This window comes from Pagrus major, chromosome 4 (genome assembly GCF_040436345.1).
Source record: "Pagrus major chromosome 4, Pma_NU_1.0".
NCBI lineage: Eukaryota > Metazoa > Chordata > Actinopteri > Spariformes > Sparidae > Pagrus > Pagrus major.
Genome location: NC_133218.1, coordinates 27,646,450 through 27,663,224, shown reverse-complemented (window position 1 = coordinate 27,663,224; position 16,775 = coordinate 27,646,450). Strand labels below are relative to the sequence as shown.

The 16,775-nt window shown below is 38.2% G+C and overlaps 1 protein-coding gene across 1 annotated transcript; it reads left to right on the top strand.

Moving 5' to 3' along the window:
- The first annotated feature begins 6,999 nt into the window (after positions 1-6,999).
- On the top strand, positions 7,000-15,576 carry rnaset2 (ribonuclease T2). Its single transcript, XM_073464241.1, has 10 exons — positions 7,000-7,146; positions 8,212-8,289; positions 8,484-8,538; positions 10,779-10,828; positions 10,933-10,990; positions 11,331-11,395; positions 13,377-13,490; positions 13,623-13,668; positions 13,794-13,865; positions 14,034-15,576. Exons 2-10 carry the CDS (start codon positions 8,219-8,221, stop codon positions 14,241-14,243), a joined length of 741 nt encoding a protein of 246 aa, XP_073320342.1. The 5' UTR covers positions 7,000-7,146; positions 8,212-8,218; the 3' UTR covers positions 14,244-15,576.
- The last annotated feature ends 1,199 nt before the right edge of the window (positions 15,577-16,775 follow it).

Genomic DNA, 16,775 nt, shown 5'->3' with positions numbered 1-16,775 from the left:
ACTGACCTGTTGGACCAGCAACACACACACACACACACACACACACACACACATACACAGGCTGACATGGTAACAAAGTACAGTAGATCGTTGCTTACAAGTCAGACCAGCAACACAGTGACAACAACATACACAAACACTTGGGGCTACCAACACTAAAGGATTATCAAAGTGACCTTAGGAATTAGATGTCGTCTTCAGAGGAGCGTTTGGGGCTTTTAAAAACAAAGTTTTTCTCTTTAAAATGACTTGGTGCTTTGTTACAGTGTGCAGTAAGTATAGTGGGCTCTATATTTGTGTTGACAACCTCGCCCCCCATAAAAAACCAAAGCCCTACTGGAATTTGGACACATGGAAACATTGTCACGCGCCCAAATACACACACACACACACACACAAACACAACAGTCGACTATAGGAATGACAAGGTGACACTATATTGATTTAAAGACACCAGCAACACAGACACACGTGTACACATACATAAACAAAATGCATATGAACAGTGACTGACAGTACAGCTGCACCACAGGCTGTCCATCAATTTGACGGCTCCAAATTCAGCACGAGCAGCTCTTATCATAATCGGTTCCTATTATCCACATACCATAACCTGCACCAGCTACAAAACCTGAGACATAACATGAATACGAGACTGATGATATTACCACTGGTACAAAAAAGAGAAGGAAAAAAGAAAGCCACTCAGGTATCATTGACAGTCAGGTTTCCTCAAATGTGTCATCAAAAACATTTAGCTCATAGCTATAATGAGTAAAGAAAACTGAACCACTCAGAAACTTAAAAAGGCTTTCTGTGGTGTGTCTAACCTATCAAAATGCATCGTCTTTGTGTCATAGATGTTAAATACACAGACTTTAATTGCACCAAATACAGTCAAGTAAAGGGGCATCATCAGCATGTTTAAATCTCAGAGAAGTGAGTTTATAAACTGGTCTGTGTCCATAATTTAACAGCAACGCGTTTATTAAATACAAAAATTCAAAGTGTTTTATTTTATGCTAATGATGGCCTTCACTTTTCAAATTATTTTTAGCTGTGTGTCTAACATAAATACATTTTACAGTTCACACACCGAAGCAAGAGCATAACTTTGTCTTGCATCATGCACAGCGGCGTTGAAACATAATTGCCTTATATCACCCAAGTCTTCAGAGACCAGAAATAAGGTCAGGTGCAACATAAGACGACTCTGTCTACCCATCCTCAAAAGACATTGCCGTTTCCACATCTCTGAATCACTAACCCCAGTGTCAGGGTCACCCAACTCACATGTAATGCCCCAAAACTGCCAATCGATTGATGACATAATCCCTTGACCTCTTACCCAAGACCCCTAAAGTCAATAATGTTGAATTCCATGTCGTTGTAAAACAGAAAAGCCCCAAAAATATTAATCTGTCACAGGAAATGTTCTGTGGTTCACACACTTCACCTCGTAGCTGATGTTGTTGCAGCACTAGTCGTGGAGCTGTACCACCAAAAGCACTGATGTCCCAACTCTTCCTTGTGAGTAAGTACAGTTTATTTATAAAACAGCTTCTAGCGCAAATATTGAAAAATCAAAGCAACAGACATTACAAGACATTCCTCAGAAAATAAGCATTAACTCAACTGCACTCAGGCAAATGGTCGTTGCAGACAGGTCATATTCTAGTCCCATCAGTCCTACAGCCCAGTGGCCAATACTGTAACAGCACAAATGCCTGCCAAGTGACATCTGAGCCTCTCTGTCTGTAACAGTAGACCTCTGAAACTCTCAGCCATAACCGTACAAAGCTCTGAAATTGTGCAGCTTGATCATAAACAGTTGCCATTGAGATAAAAACACTTGCTGTGATAACTAGTGGGGAAGGCAATACAACAGAATAATAATGGCTAATTTGCATTGTACATTTGTTCACTTAAAATTCAGTCAACACATTATGAGTCCCAGAACTGCACACCAGCAATTTGTCCAGCAACAGTCCCGACCAAATTTGACTGTCCAGCGGGAGTCCATTTAACCAATTAGAGTCTTACGATGATAAACACACAGAGCAACAGGCTGTCTATCAGTCGTGTCTCAAACGAGGCAATTATGTCCATTATCCTCCAGGCAATGGTTAACTCATTTATTTCAACTGAATTGCTGCACATCCTTCATAATTCAGACACCCTATCATTCATCACAGTTAAGAATTATCAGCTCTGGTTAAGGTGGCCCTGCCCTAATCTGCTCTCTGTATCTCCATCCCACTGATCCCACCTGCTACACTAGGTTTGAAAGCAAAAGTAGATAGACAAGCTGAGGATACAGAGGGGATAGAACAGCAAAAGAATAAAATTGCAGTTTTTCTTACCCCTTGAGATTCCCTTTGCAGCGACTTCGGTTGTCAGCCTGAATCCACAGGGAGTCAGCCTAGACCAAGTACCAGGCCAACAAAACCACCACACTTCTCAAACCGACCCCCACCTGCCTCTCCCTGAGGCCTTATAAGGAGAGAGAGCTGCCTATATATAACCATCATCCTTCAAGACTCGGGGCCACTACAACCAGGCAACTATTTGATTAACAGAGTTTGCCCATTACAGTTTTTAGGGAAAGCCATGTTAGCGCAGTTACCGATTTCTGGCTTGTTATCTCAACAACTGGTGCAAACAACCAGTTATTCAAGTATACCAGCTGATGTAGACAATGCAGACAATCTGACCATGGTGATGTCATGGGGGGGCAGTGTCACACATTTACGAGAAGCATTTTTAGCTCTACAAAATAGGCGGCGATATGGTCGAAGAACCGTGTTGCAAAAAGGCTGGTCACTTGTATTTCATCCATACACCTAGCCACACTACTGGTGAGGTGAAGTCCTTCTCTAAGATCTTTCTCCATATACACTCAGAAACATCTTGAGACACTATGTCGCATGCTGAACTTTGGCCACAGCCTATTTATAAAACTAGCTACAGTTACAGCTCGACTATTCCTGACACAGTGGAGAGAAGCTGTGAAACACATTTCACATCTTAGGCAAAATCATATGATGGGACAACATGAAGTTACATTTGAGAAGAGGAGAGAGAGTGAGAGAGGGAGAGAGAGAGACAGAGAGAGGGAGGAAGGGTGGAGGCTTGGGGAGGAGTGTGTGATGTGTGAGTGATGTAGACAGAAGAGTGTCAAAGAAAGCAACCAAGAAGGCAACAAAAAAGGAGAAGTGGCGGATGATTTATTTAAAGCTAAAACATCATCGTCACACATCAAATTCATGTATGTTTGAATGGGTATCAACACTGGCTAAGGAAGCTGAGGTGTGTTTTGGAAGCAACAGTGGTGTTGTAATGGTCTTTAATTCAACCACATTAAAGCTGCAAGGAATGTTCATTTCTTTGTTGATTCTGGCGGCCCCTGGGGACAAAAGCGGTATGACGACCACAACCTTGTTTTTTTATCTGGATTTTGATTTGGCTGGCGCATGCATTTGTTTTGGAAGCAAGTGAAAGAAAGACAGACCGACTTCTTTAAACTAGTTCTTCTTTTTTTTTAAATACAGCTGTTCGCAGAATGAGACAGTGATGGGTAAATATATCTATCTGTGGCTACATTACATTGATAACCGTAATATGTTGACGTTGTTTTAAAACAGCTCATTACATGTAAGCCTACAGCTAACAGATTTGGTTGCTCTGCAAGAGTAATTTTGTTGATAAATCAAAAGTCATGAACATTCCCTAATATTGTTATGGGTTTATAATAATAAGCCAAAAGGGTTCGGTAGCATGGTGAAACATTACGTTATGAGACAGTTAGGGTTAGGGTTAGGTCTGGCAGGTGCTGTACCACGAGACTACAGAGCAGCTTCTTTCCTCAAGTTGTGAGGCTCCTCAGTTCATCCTTAGCACTTCACCATAAAAAACGGTTTGAATTTTATGACTTATCATTTCATCAGTATTAAATTAAGACAGTTTCATAACCAGTTAGAAACTTTGCGTAATATATTTAAAGAATACATAGAAGCACTGTATAGAAGGAAAATCAGAGGCTGACTTCTACAAGAGCAAAACTCAGCTTGAGTCCTTGAACTTACATCACCTTAAGTCTCATCCCCATCACCGGCCAATAACAATCAAGAATCTTACTATTTTTTTATTATCTACGTTAAATTCCAAATAAAGTCATACATGCATGCATGTGAAAACAGAGAAATACAACATATATTAAAAGCATGAGGTTAACATTTTGTTGAGGTTAAAAATGAGGTCAGAGTCACTAGGAGTCAAGATCTACACTATATCATGCATTAATAAATCTTAAAAATGTCTTACATTGGCAGATTAATTATATTTTTTTCACAACTGTAATCTTTATCTCTTTCTCCTTTTCTCCTTTATGTGTGTGTTTGTGTGTGTGTGTGTGTGTGTGTGTGTGTGTGTGTGTGTGTGTGTGTGTGTGTGTGTGTGTGTGTGTGTGTGTGTGTGATGTCTGTGGTCAAAAAGAGCCCTCTGTCGGTCATGTGGTTGAACACTCTGTAACCAGAGCTCAGTGATAACTTTAGGACATTATGTTACTGGCTGACAGTGAGACATTGGTAAGCCAGGGATTCAGTGTAATGGGGTGGTGTTAAATTTTCAAGCCCGAGGAAGAAATAACATTAAAAATGAGAAAATATATGTACTTTTTTGGTTGCATGATCATACTCTGCTTTTTCCAATAATATATTTAATACATTTTGACTATTCTAGGCAACACCTTTTAACATTACAGTCCCTGAAGACATAGCATGATGAATTATTCTCACATTTTAGTCTCCTGCCATGCTTAATTTTACACATTGGCTTATAATGAGTCATGAACCCCTGGGCATTTCATGCATTTAATAATTGAGGCCTGTCCGATTAATTTTAAATGGAATCGTTAGTGTAGAGCACTTTACACAGTGTAATGTCTGTCTTAATATTTGTCTTTAATTGAAGAAACATGAGGTATGCAATACCTTTAGTTGACGGATTCTCTATTTATTTAGATTATTTGAATACACCAATTTCTGCACACACACAAAAAAAAAGTACTATAAACTGTACTCATCAACAACATATAATCCTTATTTGATCCTGGATGTACACTGACCAGGATCTGAAGCATTCACACAGAAAGTTATATATAGTGTTCCTTTCCATTAACTGCTGAGTGTGTTCATTCAGGGTTGGTAAACCTCTGTTTGGGTCACATGATTTCTGTTTAGCTGAGAGGCATAGAGGGTGGCAGCTTGCCAAATACTGCATCAGCAGCAAGACATTAATGCACAGAGTAACAATGGAGAGACACAGTAAATCCCCCCAGCATAATCCCACTGCTCATGTCCCCTCTATCAGGACCCTCTGAAGAGTCATGTAATTATATTTCAAAACATCTAGCAAATACATACATACATACATACATACATACATACATACATTTAGAACTATAAATCTTTATTGGTTGTTAAACACCCTGTTAATATAACTGACTACATATTGATTAAGACATTTTTGAAGAAAGCAACAATACTATGTGTCAATGTAGAATGACAGTTTGACAAAACTGTCATTCTACATTGACACATAGTATTGTCACAACTTCTAAATTTCACAAATGCTGTTGGTAGGGCACTGAAGCTGTTCATCAGGCATATTCTCTCAAAATCATGAAGGTGGTGTTATCAGAATGCAGTTTTTTTGCTGAATGCTGACATTTCCATCAAATCAGAGTTAGACAATAGCATTTCTACCATCAAATGTCTCTGTTTAGTGTTTCATTATTTGCCTCACTTTTTCCCTGTCTATCCAGTTAGCTTGACATTGCTTAGTTAACAGGGCTCTTAGGCATGAATGAAGGGATGTAACATATTTTTAAATATGCATGTTAATACATATCATATAATACATGTCATTAATTCATGTCGGTGTCTATACAGGACTCTAAAAAATCCATCAGACAGCTGCAGCTGATTCAGAACGCTGCTGCTCGAGTCCTAACAAGAACCAAAAAAGTAGATCACATCACTCCAGTTCTTAGATCTTTACACTGGCTTCCTGTTTAGGGCCAAAAATACATATTTCTGATCTGGTGCTACGTTATGAACCATCCAGACCTCCGAGGTCGTCAGGTACAGATCTGCTTTTAGTCCCTAGAGTCAAAACTAAACATTGAGAAGCAGCGTTCAGTTATTATGCGCCACATATCTGGAACAAACTCCCAGAAAACTGCAGGTCTGCTCCAACTCTCACCTCTTTTAAATCAAGGCTGAAGACCTTTTTGTTTGCCACTGCCTTTCACTGAAGCAATTTCAAGGCTTTGCACTGCACTTAGACTTTTATTCTTTAGTCTTGTCCAAACCTATTCTATTTTAGCTTATTTTCCTATTTCTTAACTTGTTTTTAATGTATTGTAAATAGATTTTTTTAAATGTCTTTTAATGTCATTTTCTGCCCCTGTAAAGCACTTTGAGTTGCCTTGTGTCTGAAATGTGCTATACAAATCAACTTGCCTTGCCTACATGTATGTATAGTGTATATGTGTGGATACGTATGGATAAATATGTAGACATAGCTTTTTGTTGTTGTTGTTGTTGTGTTGCTGTTTCTTGTATCACTGGGTGTATAAAATAAAAAAGGGGGGAAAATGCAAATGCATGTCAATACAACCAATATGCTGTTGCTGTACTGAAAAATGAATTCACTGCAATAAAAGTATTTATTTTTAAACTACGCCAATTAACGACTTTAATTCACAAAGAGCTCCAACATGATCATTAAAACTTACTAATATAATATTCTACACTGTCATGCAGGCTGTCTTGAAAGGTACGATTGTACAGCGTTACCTTTGCCAATCCTGTTCGAGAGCCCCACTGTGAGGCTTGAGGAGAAGGAGCCGCCGGTGGCATCCGGTCAATAAAAGCAAGCTACCCATCCTACCACGTGATGACGCATGACGTCGACGGCGCTCACGATTGGCTGAGCAGACGGGCAAAGGTGGACAAACGGTAGCGGAAAGTCCATGGACGTAAACAGTAGACAGTTTAAAAGCCTGCTGTCTGTGCCCTGTGTATTTCACTATCTGAGATAAAGTTCCTTAACAAACCATCACAACTCTTTGTTGCAGCGAAGGTGAGACCAGTTTAAACGTTACGTTTGTTTAAACCCACGGCTGTTCGGTTAAAACTCCTAAGTTCAGTTTTGCCCTGTTGTCCTTTGTAGCTAGTTGTAAGGCTTCTTCTCTGACTTAAGTTGGCTGACATTACTTGTTTTAGCTGACTTTTTTCTTTTACTAGTTTAGGTACATACTGTAACCTTACCTTAGCTTCGTATCAACTTAATGCTAACAAAAGAAAGACGTCAATTTGTTGTGCACGACCCAAGTTGCCCCGTCGCGATTTGTTTGTTAATTTAGCTAAAGTACAGTTCAGTCTGTTAGCCCTTCTTGATCGACCGAGACAGGTCGGGTCTGTGTGTTATCGTGAAATTGTTGGACACCATTTTCTTTTTTCTTTCTTTCTTTCTTTCTTGCGGTTATTGCATTGTCACCTTCACTGTAGCGTCAGAGAGCTTCTGTGTTTCTAGGAAGTAGTTTGCAGCAAAATGAAAACGTCTCCGGCGCTGTTGCTGACTCTGGTGCTTGTAGCAGGACACATTTCAGGAGTGTTTTATTGACACTAGCTGGTTAATTTCATCACAAAGTGTGGAGCCTCACGGCCAGAGTTAAGGCACAGAAATGCACATTTTAGCACAGTTTAATGGAAATATATCCCGAGATAACCATTGAATTAGACAATTTCAATTAGATCAGCTGTCTATGAATGATGGGTTTAGGGCATAGGTGTGCCAAACTGGACAAAGTAATATGTGTTCAGAATGTGATTAATGTCGTTAAATATTGGTGGGTTGAAGGTTTTTGTAGATTGCCCAATTAAGTTGTCACGTGAGGTTATTATGACCACATACTTCCCCCAGTTAAAGCCACTACCTGTTTTTCTCCTCTTGTCAGTCACTGTTTTCTTGTTTCTTGTTCAGTGAAACTGTCCAACATGTGCAATTTTTGATGTACTGTGATGATAATATATATAGTTTTAATCAAACTTAAACTGTGGGTGTTGTTTTAATGTTTTTATACCATAAGTGTTATGAGATCTGCATAAAAGCAGCTGTTAATTTATAAATCTTCTGTCCTTTTAGGTCAGACATGAGGCTCTACTATCCTCTTCTGTTCTGCCTGGCAGCAGCTCTGTCCTCTGCCTTTGTGGTTTCATCTCCGTAAGTACAGCAAAATGATATACTGTATGTATGTTATGGTTGATGATGGTTTTATGAACTCTGCTATTTCCTGCTTCTCCATTTCTATGTCTATAAAGGTAACATACAGCTCAGAGTAGATAATGTCATTGTCCTTTTCCGTATGAATAAAAAATGAACTGAAAAAAATTGACGTATGCGTTCTTTCATTTCAGACACATGTGGACCAAATTGATCCTGACCCACCACTGGCCAAGCACCTTCTGCAGTGTGAGTTTCTTCCTGCTTTTCTAAATGTATTTGCGTGGAAAATTTTGACCTTTACAAAGATGCTATCAGACCTTTTTACAGAACACAATTTGACATATAACAGTAAGCAAAGCACAGATGTAATTTTAAAATTGACCATTGCCATTCAGCTGCCTGAATAGCACAGTGCCATTGTTAATGTTATAACACCTGTGCTTTTCCTACAATGACAAGTCAACATATCTGCAGTGAATAAGGACAATGTGGACTTGATTGGACCACATACAGATCAGACTCTTTTTAACACAGTTTTCTGTTATTCTTTATTTTTTAGGATGAAAAGGCGAAACTTTCTTCATTAAAAATTATCAATCCCTTTTACTCCAGCCATGTTACTCACATAAGTTGCTAGATAAATATTCAACTGAATCAATACTAGATTTCTATGAGAAAGAGGTTTTTCATTTTGTTATGTTGCACCAGACTGTGGTTGGCTAGTCAGGTTTCGGTTTTCACTTCAAGATCCGCATAAACTTTAGTGTGTTATGCAGGATTCTAAGTCCATTAGTCTTGTACGTGGGCCGAGCCAAAGCATTACAGTATGTCTCTGTCTGGTTAGATTGATTCCTGCACCGGCAAGATTAATTTTATCCTTTACCAAAGCAGGTTAGCCATCAATTAAAATGTGTTCTATATTATCTATATCTATATGCCAGTCAAACACACATTTAAAAAAAAAAAAGAAATGTAATCACTTATCATTTCCGGGATACTTTTCATATGTTTGCATACATTTAATATACAAATTTCAGGCAGCATGGATAGTGCATAATTACCAACAATTTTGATTAATTCTTTAATGTCATGGTTTCCCATCTTAATACTATGATGCTCTCCTATAGTGCTTGCGAATGTTACCTATATACTGTGTCACTGAGTCAACATCTAATCCTTATGTATCATGTGATGTCTATGAGTCATGAGACAGGCGGCAGTGTCAGCAGTCTGGTTAGATTAGGCAACATTCTGTTCAACACATGAGGATGCAGTTTTAACGATTCCATAAGTCACAACACCAAACACACATCCCTTATTTTGTGCTTTTGACTGCACTTCTGTCACGTTTTCTGCTTTCCTGAGAACTTCTCTGATGGTACAAACCTTGAAGTGACAAGTGGTTTTGTATCATGTGCTCGGCTGTGTGTCGGAAGCAAAGGCTTAATTTGGCAACATTGTGTTCGTGGTTTGACAAGTTGAGGTGGAAATTATTTTGGCAGTGTATTTGCTCAAGATATCACTTTGCTTTATCACTGAAAAAGTTTCCATTCTCAGTAGAAGTTTTTGAAATGTAGGTACACTAAGACTCAACTGAGGAAATATAGACCCTAAACTGCCACGCAATTTCTGCAGTTCTCCTTTTTACTCAACATTGTGACATTCCTCATTGGAAAAAGAGGAACTTTCCTATTTTAGGTAGTTGGCAAATATGCTGTAAATACAAATTGCAAGACGTACTGTATCTTTGAAGTGAATGTTCATTTATTAGGTTTATTAAGTCTTATCTAGTCATTATCTACTCACCATGCTGATAGAAAGTCGTTGAAGCTTCATAGTACACCAAAGATTTCCGGAGCTGGAGTAAATAAAACAACCCAAAAAAGCATAAAATCTGGCGCAATTTAATTATCCTGAAGCTCCGCAATCCCAAATTGATTTAAAAAAGAAAACGTTATTTACCTCCTTTTCAAAGTCGAAATCTTCACTGTAGCTGCTAAGCTAAAAGCATGACGCTGAGTGTCAAGGGTGTAAATAATGTTCCTTTAAAATCAGTTTGGGATCTGGGAATTCGGATTACATTTTACGAGCTGTATGGAGCCATTTATGTTTTTGGGTTTTTTTGGTTTGCTTTTTCGGTTGATGCAACGCTGTTTCGCTGTTAAGCTCCAGAAATGTTTGTGAACTACAAAGCTTTGTTTTTGTCATTCAAATTAAGAAATTTTAACAGTCTCTTTCAGCTCCCTTAACTGAAACTTTTCATTATATTTGATATTGCATAGATCAAGCAATTAATTGGTTCATCTAACAATAATGAAAATGAATGATGGGAATAATTATTTGCGGCTCCAAAATGTCGAATCTAATCTTGCACCGTCATTGAGGTTGGGATAGACTTCAAGTCAGTGCACTGAAAGCTAATAACAGAAATAAGTTTTAGGTTTTGTATGTCCAAATGGAATAACAATACTATTTTTATTTTTCAGATGGAGCACTGCCATCCCAACATTAGCTACTGGACGCTACATGGACTCTGGTATGTGTATTTGTGTTTTGTTTTTTTGTTGTTGTTTTTTTTAGTTTTTTTTTATTATTTATAGTGATCATGTTAGATTACTAATATTACTTTTTGTTTTCCAGGCCGGATAAAGGGATTGACTGCAATTCATCGTGGCATTTCAACTCCTCTGAAATAGAGGTGAAGCACTGAGCATGTCTTTTATATTTGGCTGTAAAAAACATAAATCATTTATGTTCTTTCTGCAGCCAGTTGTAGATCTGTAGTCATTTTAATTCACGGAGAAGGAACAAACAGATATTGGCAGACACAAATCAAAATTGGCAGGACAAAGAAGAAACTGGAGAATATTTAATTCTTCAGAATAGAAAAACTCTTTCATCTAAAGCACACAAAATTGAGACAACAATATTTGGCATCACAGAAGTAGAGAGGATAAATTTGTGATTTTCTCTTCCATTTCTCCAGTTGGTACAATTAAAGATAAAACAAATCTGTTTTGGGATGTGTGTTTTTTCAGGACCTGCTTCCAGACATGATGAAGAGTTGGCCTGACTTGCTTAACCCATCATCTACTGGATTCTGGTATGTCTTCCCTTTTTCTGTCTGTCAATCTGTCAGTAACACTTTAGCTAGGTGTTACTGCAGTACTGTACTACTACCACATTGCTATTATCTTAAGTGACTGCTTCTGCATTGTTTGTCTGGCTGTCTGTTTCTTTAACAATTTATCAAATAATATGATATAGCAATAATAACTACTGTATGATTGTATGATATGGCTTAATATAGTAATGAATGTTAATGTACTTTGCTCCACTTTCTTTTTATGTAAGACATGAAAAAAAAAAAAAAAAAAAAAAAAATATATATATATATATATATATATATATATATATATATATATATATATATATATATATATATATATATACATATATACACACACACACACACACACACAGAAACATCAACCTTTGAATGACTACACGCATTTTGTTCTAGTTTTTTTCTTTTGTCAACAATAGTCAGTGATTTTCTGCCATTTTAATACTCTACTGCACAATGTTATATGGTATGTGTTATAATGTATGTAATCATTCTATAAAGCTTGGAACACATCTTAAGATGTAGTGTCATGCAATTATCAGTTGACTTAAAATTGTATGGTTGTTGATATTTATTGTTGTTAAGCTTTAACCACAGGATCGTATTCAGATTTCTTCAAATTATAGTCATAAAAAAAATAAGCATATGGATATAATTGTGGTTGACCTGACCAGGCTTAGTGAAGAAACAAGAGATAATGATCCTAAACCCCATCACACCATGATATAGATATTTTGTGTCTGCAATCCATCTAATACCCCTTTTCCACTGGTCAAAAATCCCACTTAAACCTACTTAGATCGGGCTTTTGTGTGCAATTGGAATGTGAAAACTCTGCATTTACACTCAATTGACTCTGCAGTAAACACAGTTTACACAGTTTTTATCACCTCAGCACAGCTTCAATCTAAATTTAAGACCCGGGTGAACACGCTAAATTTCTGCCGCGTGAAGTGATGGTGTGTTCTCAACATACGGGTGGTGGCACGTAAATAAAGAAGGAATTTGTGTCCTGTAATAAAACATCCTTGGATAGCTGCATCCCAGTGTTGGAGGTGGAGCCCTGTCCATTCCTATGAAAGCCAAAAAAGCTCGACTTCCCGGCTATGAAAATACTCGGATCGCCAGCTAACTTCCGGTTTAGTGCCCGGCTAACTTGAATGAGGATAAAATAATTTAATGGTGCAGCTCTTCTAGACTTTCCAACTGTTATTGGACCAAATGGCTCATATTATGATAGTGAAATGAGTAATTTTGCGGAGTGTTGTGAAGCTCAAAATAATTTATCCACCGTTTTACAGAACGCTTCTTTCACAATGGGTCTATTGGTTTTTTCTCTTCTGTTACAACTCTTTCTGGTGCATTTGTGATGTGAAACATGACGTCAGTGACGGTTTTAGTGGTTTGACCCGCGTTTAAAAATCCTGTGTGGACCCGCTAATTGTGGTGGAAAAGCGGTATAACTGCCAACTACCTGTGGTGACCTCCCTATTTTGACCAGTGAAGATGCTCCATGACCCTGAAATCAGTCATCTCTGGCCAAATTTGAGATAATTATAATGTAGTGTTTTTGTGTCTGCAATCCATCTAATACCCCTTTTCCACTGGTCAAAAATCCCACTTAAACCCACTTAGATCGGGCTTTTGTGTGCAACTGGAATGTGAAAACTCTGCATTTACACCCAGATCAATTCACTCTGCAGTAAACACAGTTTACACAGTTTTTATCACCTCAGCACGGCTTCAATCTAAATTTAAGACCCGGGTGAACACGCTAAATTCCGCCGCGTGAAGTGATGGTGTGTTCTCGACATACGGGTGGTGGCGCGTAAATAAAGAAGGAAATTGGAAATCAGTCATCTCTGGCCAAATTTGAGATAATTATAATGTAGTGTTTTCCCATTGTCAATTGTACATGTTAATACTGAAATCTATTGCTACTTGTTTTTTTCAACAGGAAATATGAGTGGCACAAACATGGTACATGTGCAGCCAAAGCAGCTTCTCTGAATAGTGAACATAAATACTTCAGCAAGGCACTGGAGCTATACCATAAAGTGGATCTGGACAGGTACAGACCATTTTCACACAATCGCACCAGGACAGAGAAACTGACTTCTTATTTATTTTAAGTGAAACAAAATGACTAAAAGTTTCTCGTCCTGAAAGGATCACACATCAAATATTTTTTCTGTTATTGCAGCATCCTGAAGAAGTTTGACATCACTCCTTCAGAAAAGTACTACACGGTAGGTTTAGTTATATTTCAGCATTAAATTATGGTTTATGTAATCTCATATTAGTGTTATGTTATTAATATTCTGTGGCCCCTCACTTTTGCTCCTCTCTCTGCTCCTGATGTGTTTGTGTATAGTTTTCACAAGTTGAAGGAGTCATTGAGAACTTCTACGGTGTCACACCTAAGATCCAATGTGTCCATCCAAAGGTATATAACATTTTTTGTCAGTTAATCAAACTATAACGTACTGTTTATGTTTTGCATGGTCCTATTTTCAAGACTGTTCACCTGCATTTTTTGTGTCAGCTATCTTGTTTGTATGCTGACAGTCTGTTCGATTTGGTTAAATAAATAATTTGTTTTTGTGTTTGACAGAATGCTGAATTCCAGATTTTGGGGCAGATTGAGATCTGTTTCAACTCTGACTTCACCCTCCTGGACTGTGAGAGACATTCAACCATGGAAACCATATCTAAGGGAGACAATTCCACAGCTGTTAACAAAGCATCTGGGTTCAGTGTGTGTGATCACGATACACCAGTTTACTACCCGCCTCTTAAAAAAACGCATACAAACACAAACTGAAATGCAACACACACTACAACCCTACTTTTACATACACACACGCAAATGTATTCTTTGTTTACCAGTCAACTGTACTGTAGCACGCACGTACACACTGACTAGCTATCACTTCATTTTTCTCAGGCTTCACAATTAACATTTCTTTAATGATAATTTATGTCAAATATAGCCTCATACAATCAGTGCGAGATGAAAATATTTTTGAACTGCGTGGAAATTCTCGCTGGGACAAATACTTGAAAAAAAAAAAATCTAAGTGCATTGTTCTTTTGATATGCTGCAAAAACTAGGACACACACATACACACTCCACAACTACTTAGTGCGTTAATGGAATTACGTCCCTTCCTGACCTTTGCTAGTAGATGAATCCGATCCGCAGCTCACCAGGGCGCATCATGGTGAGGTGAGGTTAGGGCAGGCAGACAGGCAGTTTACTGTGCCCTAATCTTGTTGGCACATGAGTGGAGCCTTTGCCCATATTTGCAGCCAACTCCTGCTTCATGTTATTTATTGTGCTGATTTTAAATCTTTGTGACTCTGCTGGTCATAATTCATACGACATTTGTGTGCTTATGTGCCATCTCTTTTTTTGGAGAATTGATTTCATGTTTTTTATTTGTTATTAAATAGATTGTTTTTTCAACTTTATGGTAAAAAAGAATAATCCAATAAATCAAAATAGCTGGTTTTCTTTATAATTATATCGCAATATGCATATTTCTGAGGTTTAAGGGTAAGGGCATTTATTTTAAACCAACACTGCTGCTTTGTAACAACATTTCCATCTTTCAGACATTATAAACTAATACATGTAGCTGTCTTCTGATGTTTGCCAAGTACAAAAGCAATGATATAATGTTTTGCTGCAGGCCTGTTTAGGTCTGTCTTTGTTAGTCACATGTGAGCTTAAAACCAATCGTCTATACGTTATGTATAGACTAGAAAGTAAATGCTTAAGTTTGTTCTACATAGTACATTTCTACAACAGTGGAGTCTAAAAACTTGAGACTCATCCCAAACACATTACAGTACACAAAATGTGTTCAACATGCACTAATCTTGCATGTATAGATAAAATGCTTGTTTTTCAAGGATGTAACGTGTTTTGGTAGTTATACTCCCCACTCATTTGTACTATGATTCATTTCCATTGGGGCTGTTTGGAGTTGTGCCTCGATAAATCAATTCAGTGTTAGCTGAAAGGTAAATGACCAGTGTCACAGAGGACAAATGCTGTTGTGTGAACTGTGAAAAGACTGAAATCGAACATTTGTATAGTCTTTTTTTTTTTTTTTTACTGTCAATAAAACACTCAATAAGTAATCAATCTACCCTCATGTCCATCAGTGAGTTATTATGTAACATGCAATATTGATTAAAGTGCATCTATTTGCATTTTTCATTTATGTAATTGAAGATGCACTCAAACTATTAATAGAGCTCGAATAAGTATAGAAAGACCATCTGGCTGAAAATAATCGTGTCAGAACTTAAGTCTTTATGCCGCTCTATGCATGTTGTATAATATAATATAATAATAGTGCTATATTTGAGCCTGGCTGTCTTTATATCTGTCCAGATCCACTCCATGTGTATGAATATTAATGTCGTGATCTCCTTACAGAGCCATAATCCTACCAGGACAAAGACACCAGTCCATAATCCTGAATCTCCTCCCACAACACAGCTAGGCAGATTGACTGAACACATCTGATTACATATTCAATAGTGCTAAAATGTCCTGAAACTACGTGCCAACTATACTTTAAATGAGATCCAAATCCTGTCAAACACATGAAAACAGCATTATGAGCTCTGTTTTTAGTGACGTTCCAAGTTTGGGGATCACAGTTTTGAGTGTTTGAGGTGAATAACCTCCGGAGGAAAGAAACCGTACTTCAGAGAAAATTAAACCCAGGTCAGCGACAGACACTTGACCCAGGTAGAGCAGCAGTCCCTGAATCACCCGCTGCTTCCACCTAATAAAGCCCTCCCCCAATCTCCCCCACTTCCCTTGGTCTCTATTTCCATCTCCCTCTCTCTCCCTCTCTCTCTCCCCTTATGTAACACTGCAGTTCTGCAAAGCTGCTGATGTGACAGATCCAAGTACCTACACACACACACTCACACACACATGCTCAGTGATCAACCAGATCACACTGTACTCTCTGTGATTGCTGTCCTTGCTTCTGTCATCATTATTGATTGTAACATTGATTGCTGTCCTCAAATTGAGTTCTGATTCAATGTCACTGAGCTACAGTGTTTTTGCTTTACATTCTACTTTAGTTTATCCCTTGTTGTAAATGTATTCTCTCTGTATCCATGTGTGTTATTGGGATGTCATGCAGAGGAGCAAAACAGAAGGGACAGAGGAAGCGAGGGAGACAGGGGAGAGGTAGCTGGGTTGCACCATGTGACCTCGCCAGCTGTTGCTGTATGCTGGTGGGAGAAACGGAGAGGGAGGTGAGGTGAGGGGGGGAATAAATGGAGGGAGGGGTTGGTTTGAGCCTTGCCGGCACACAATGTG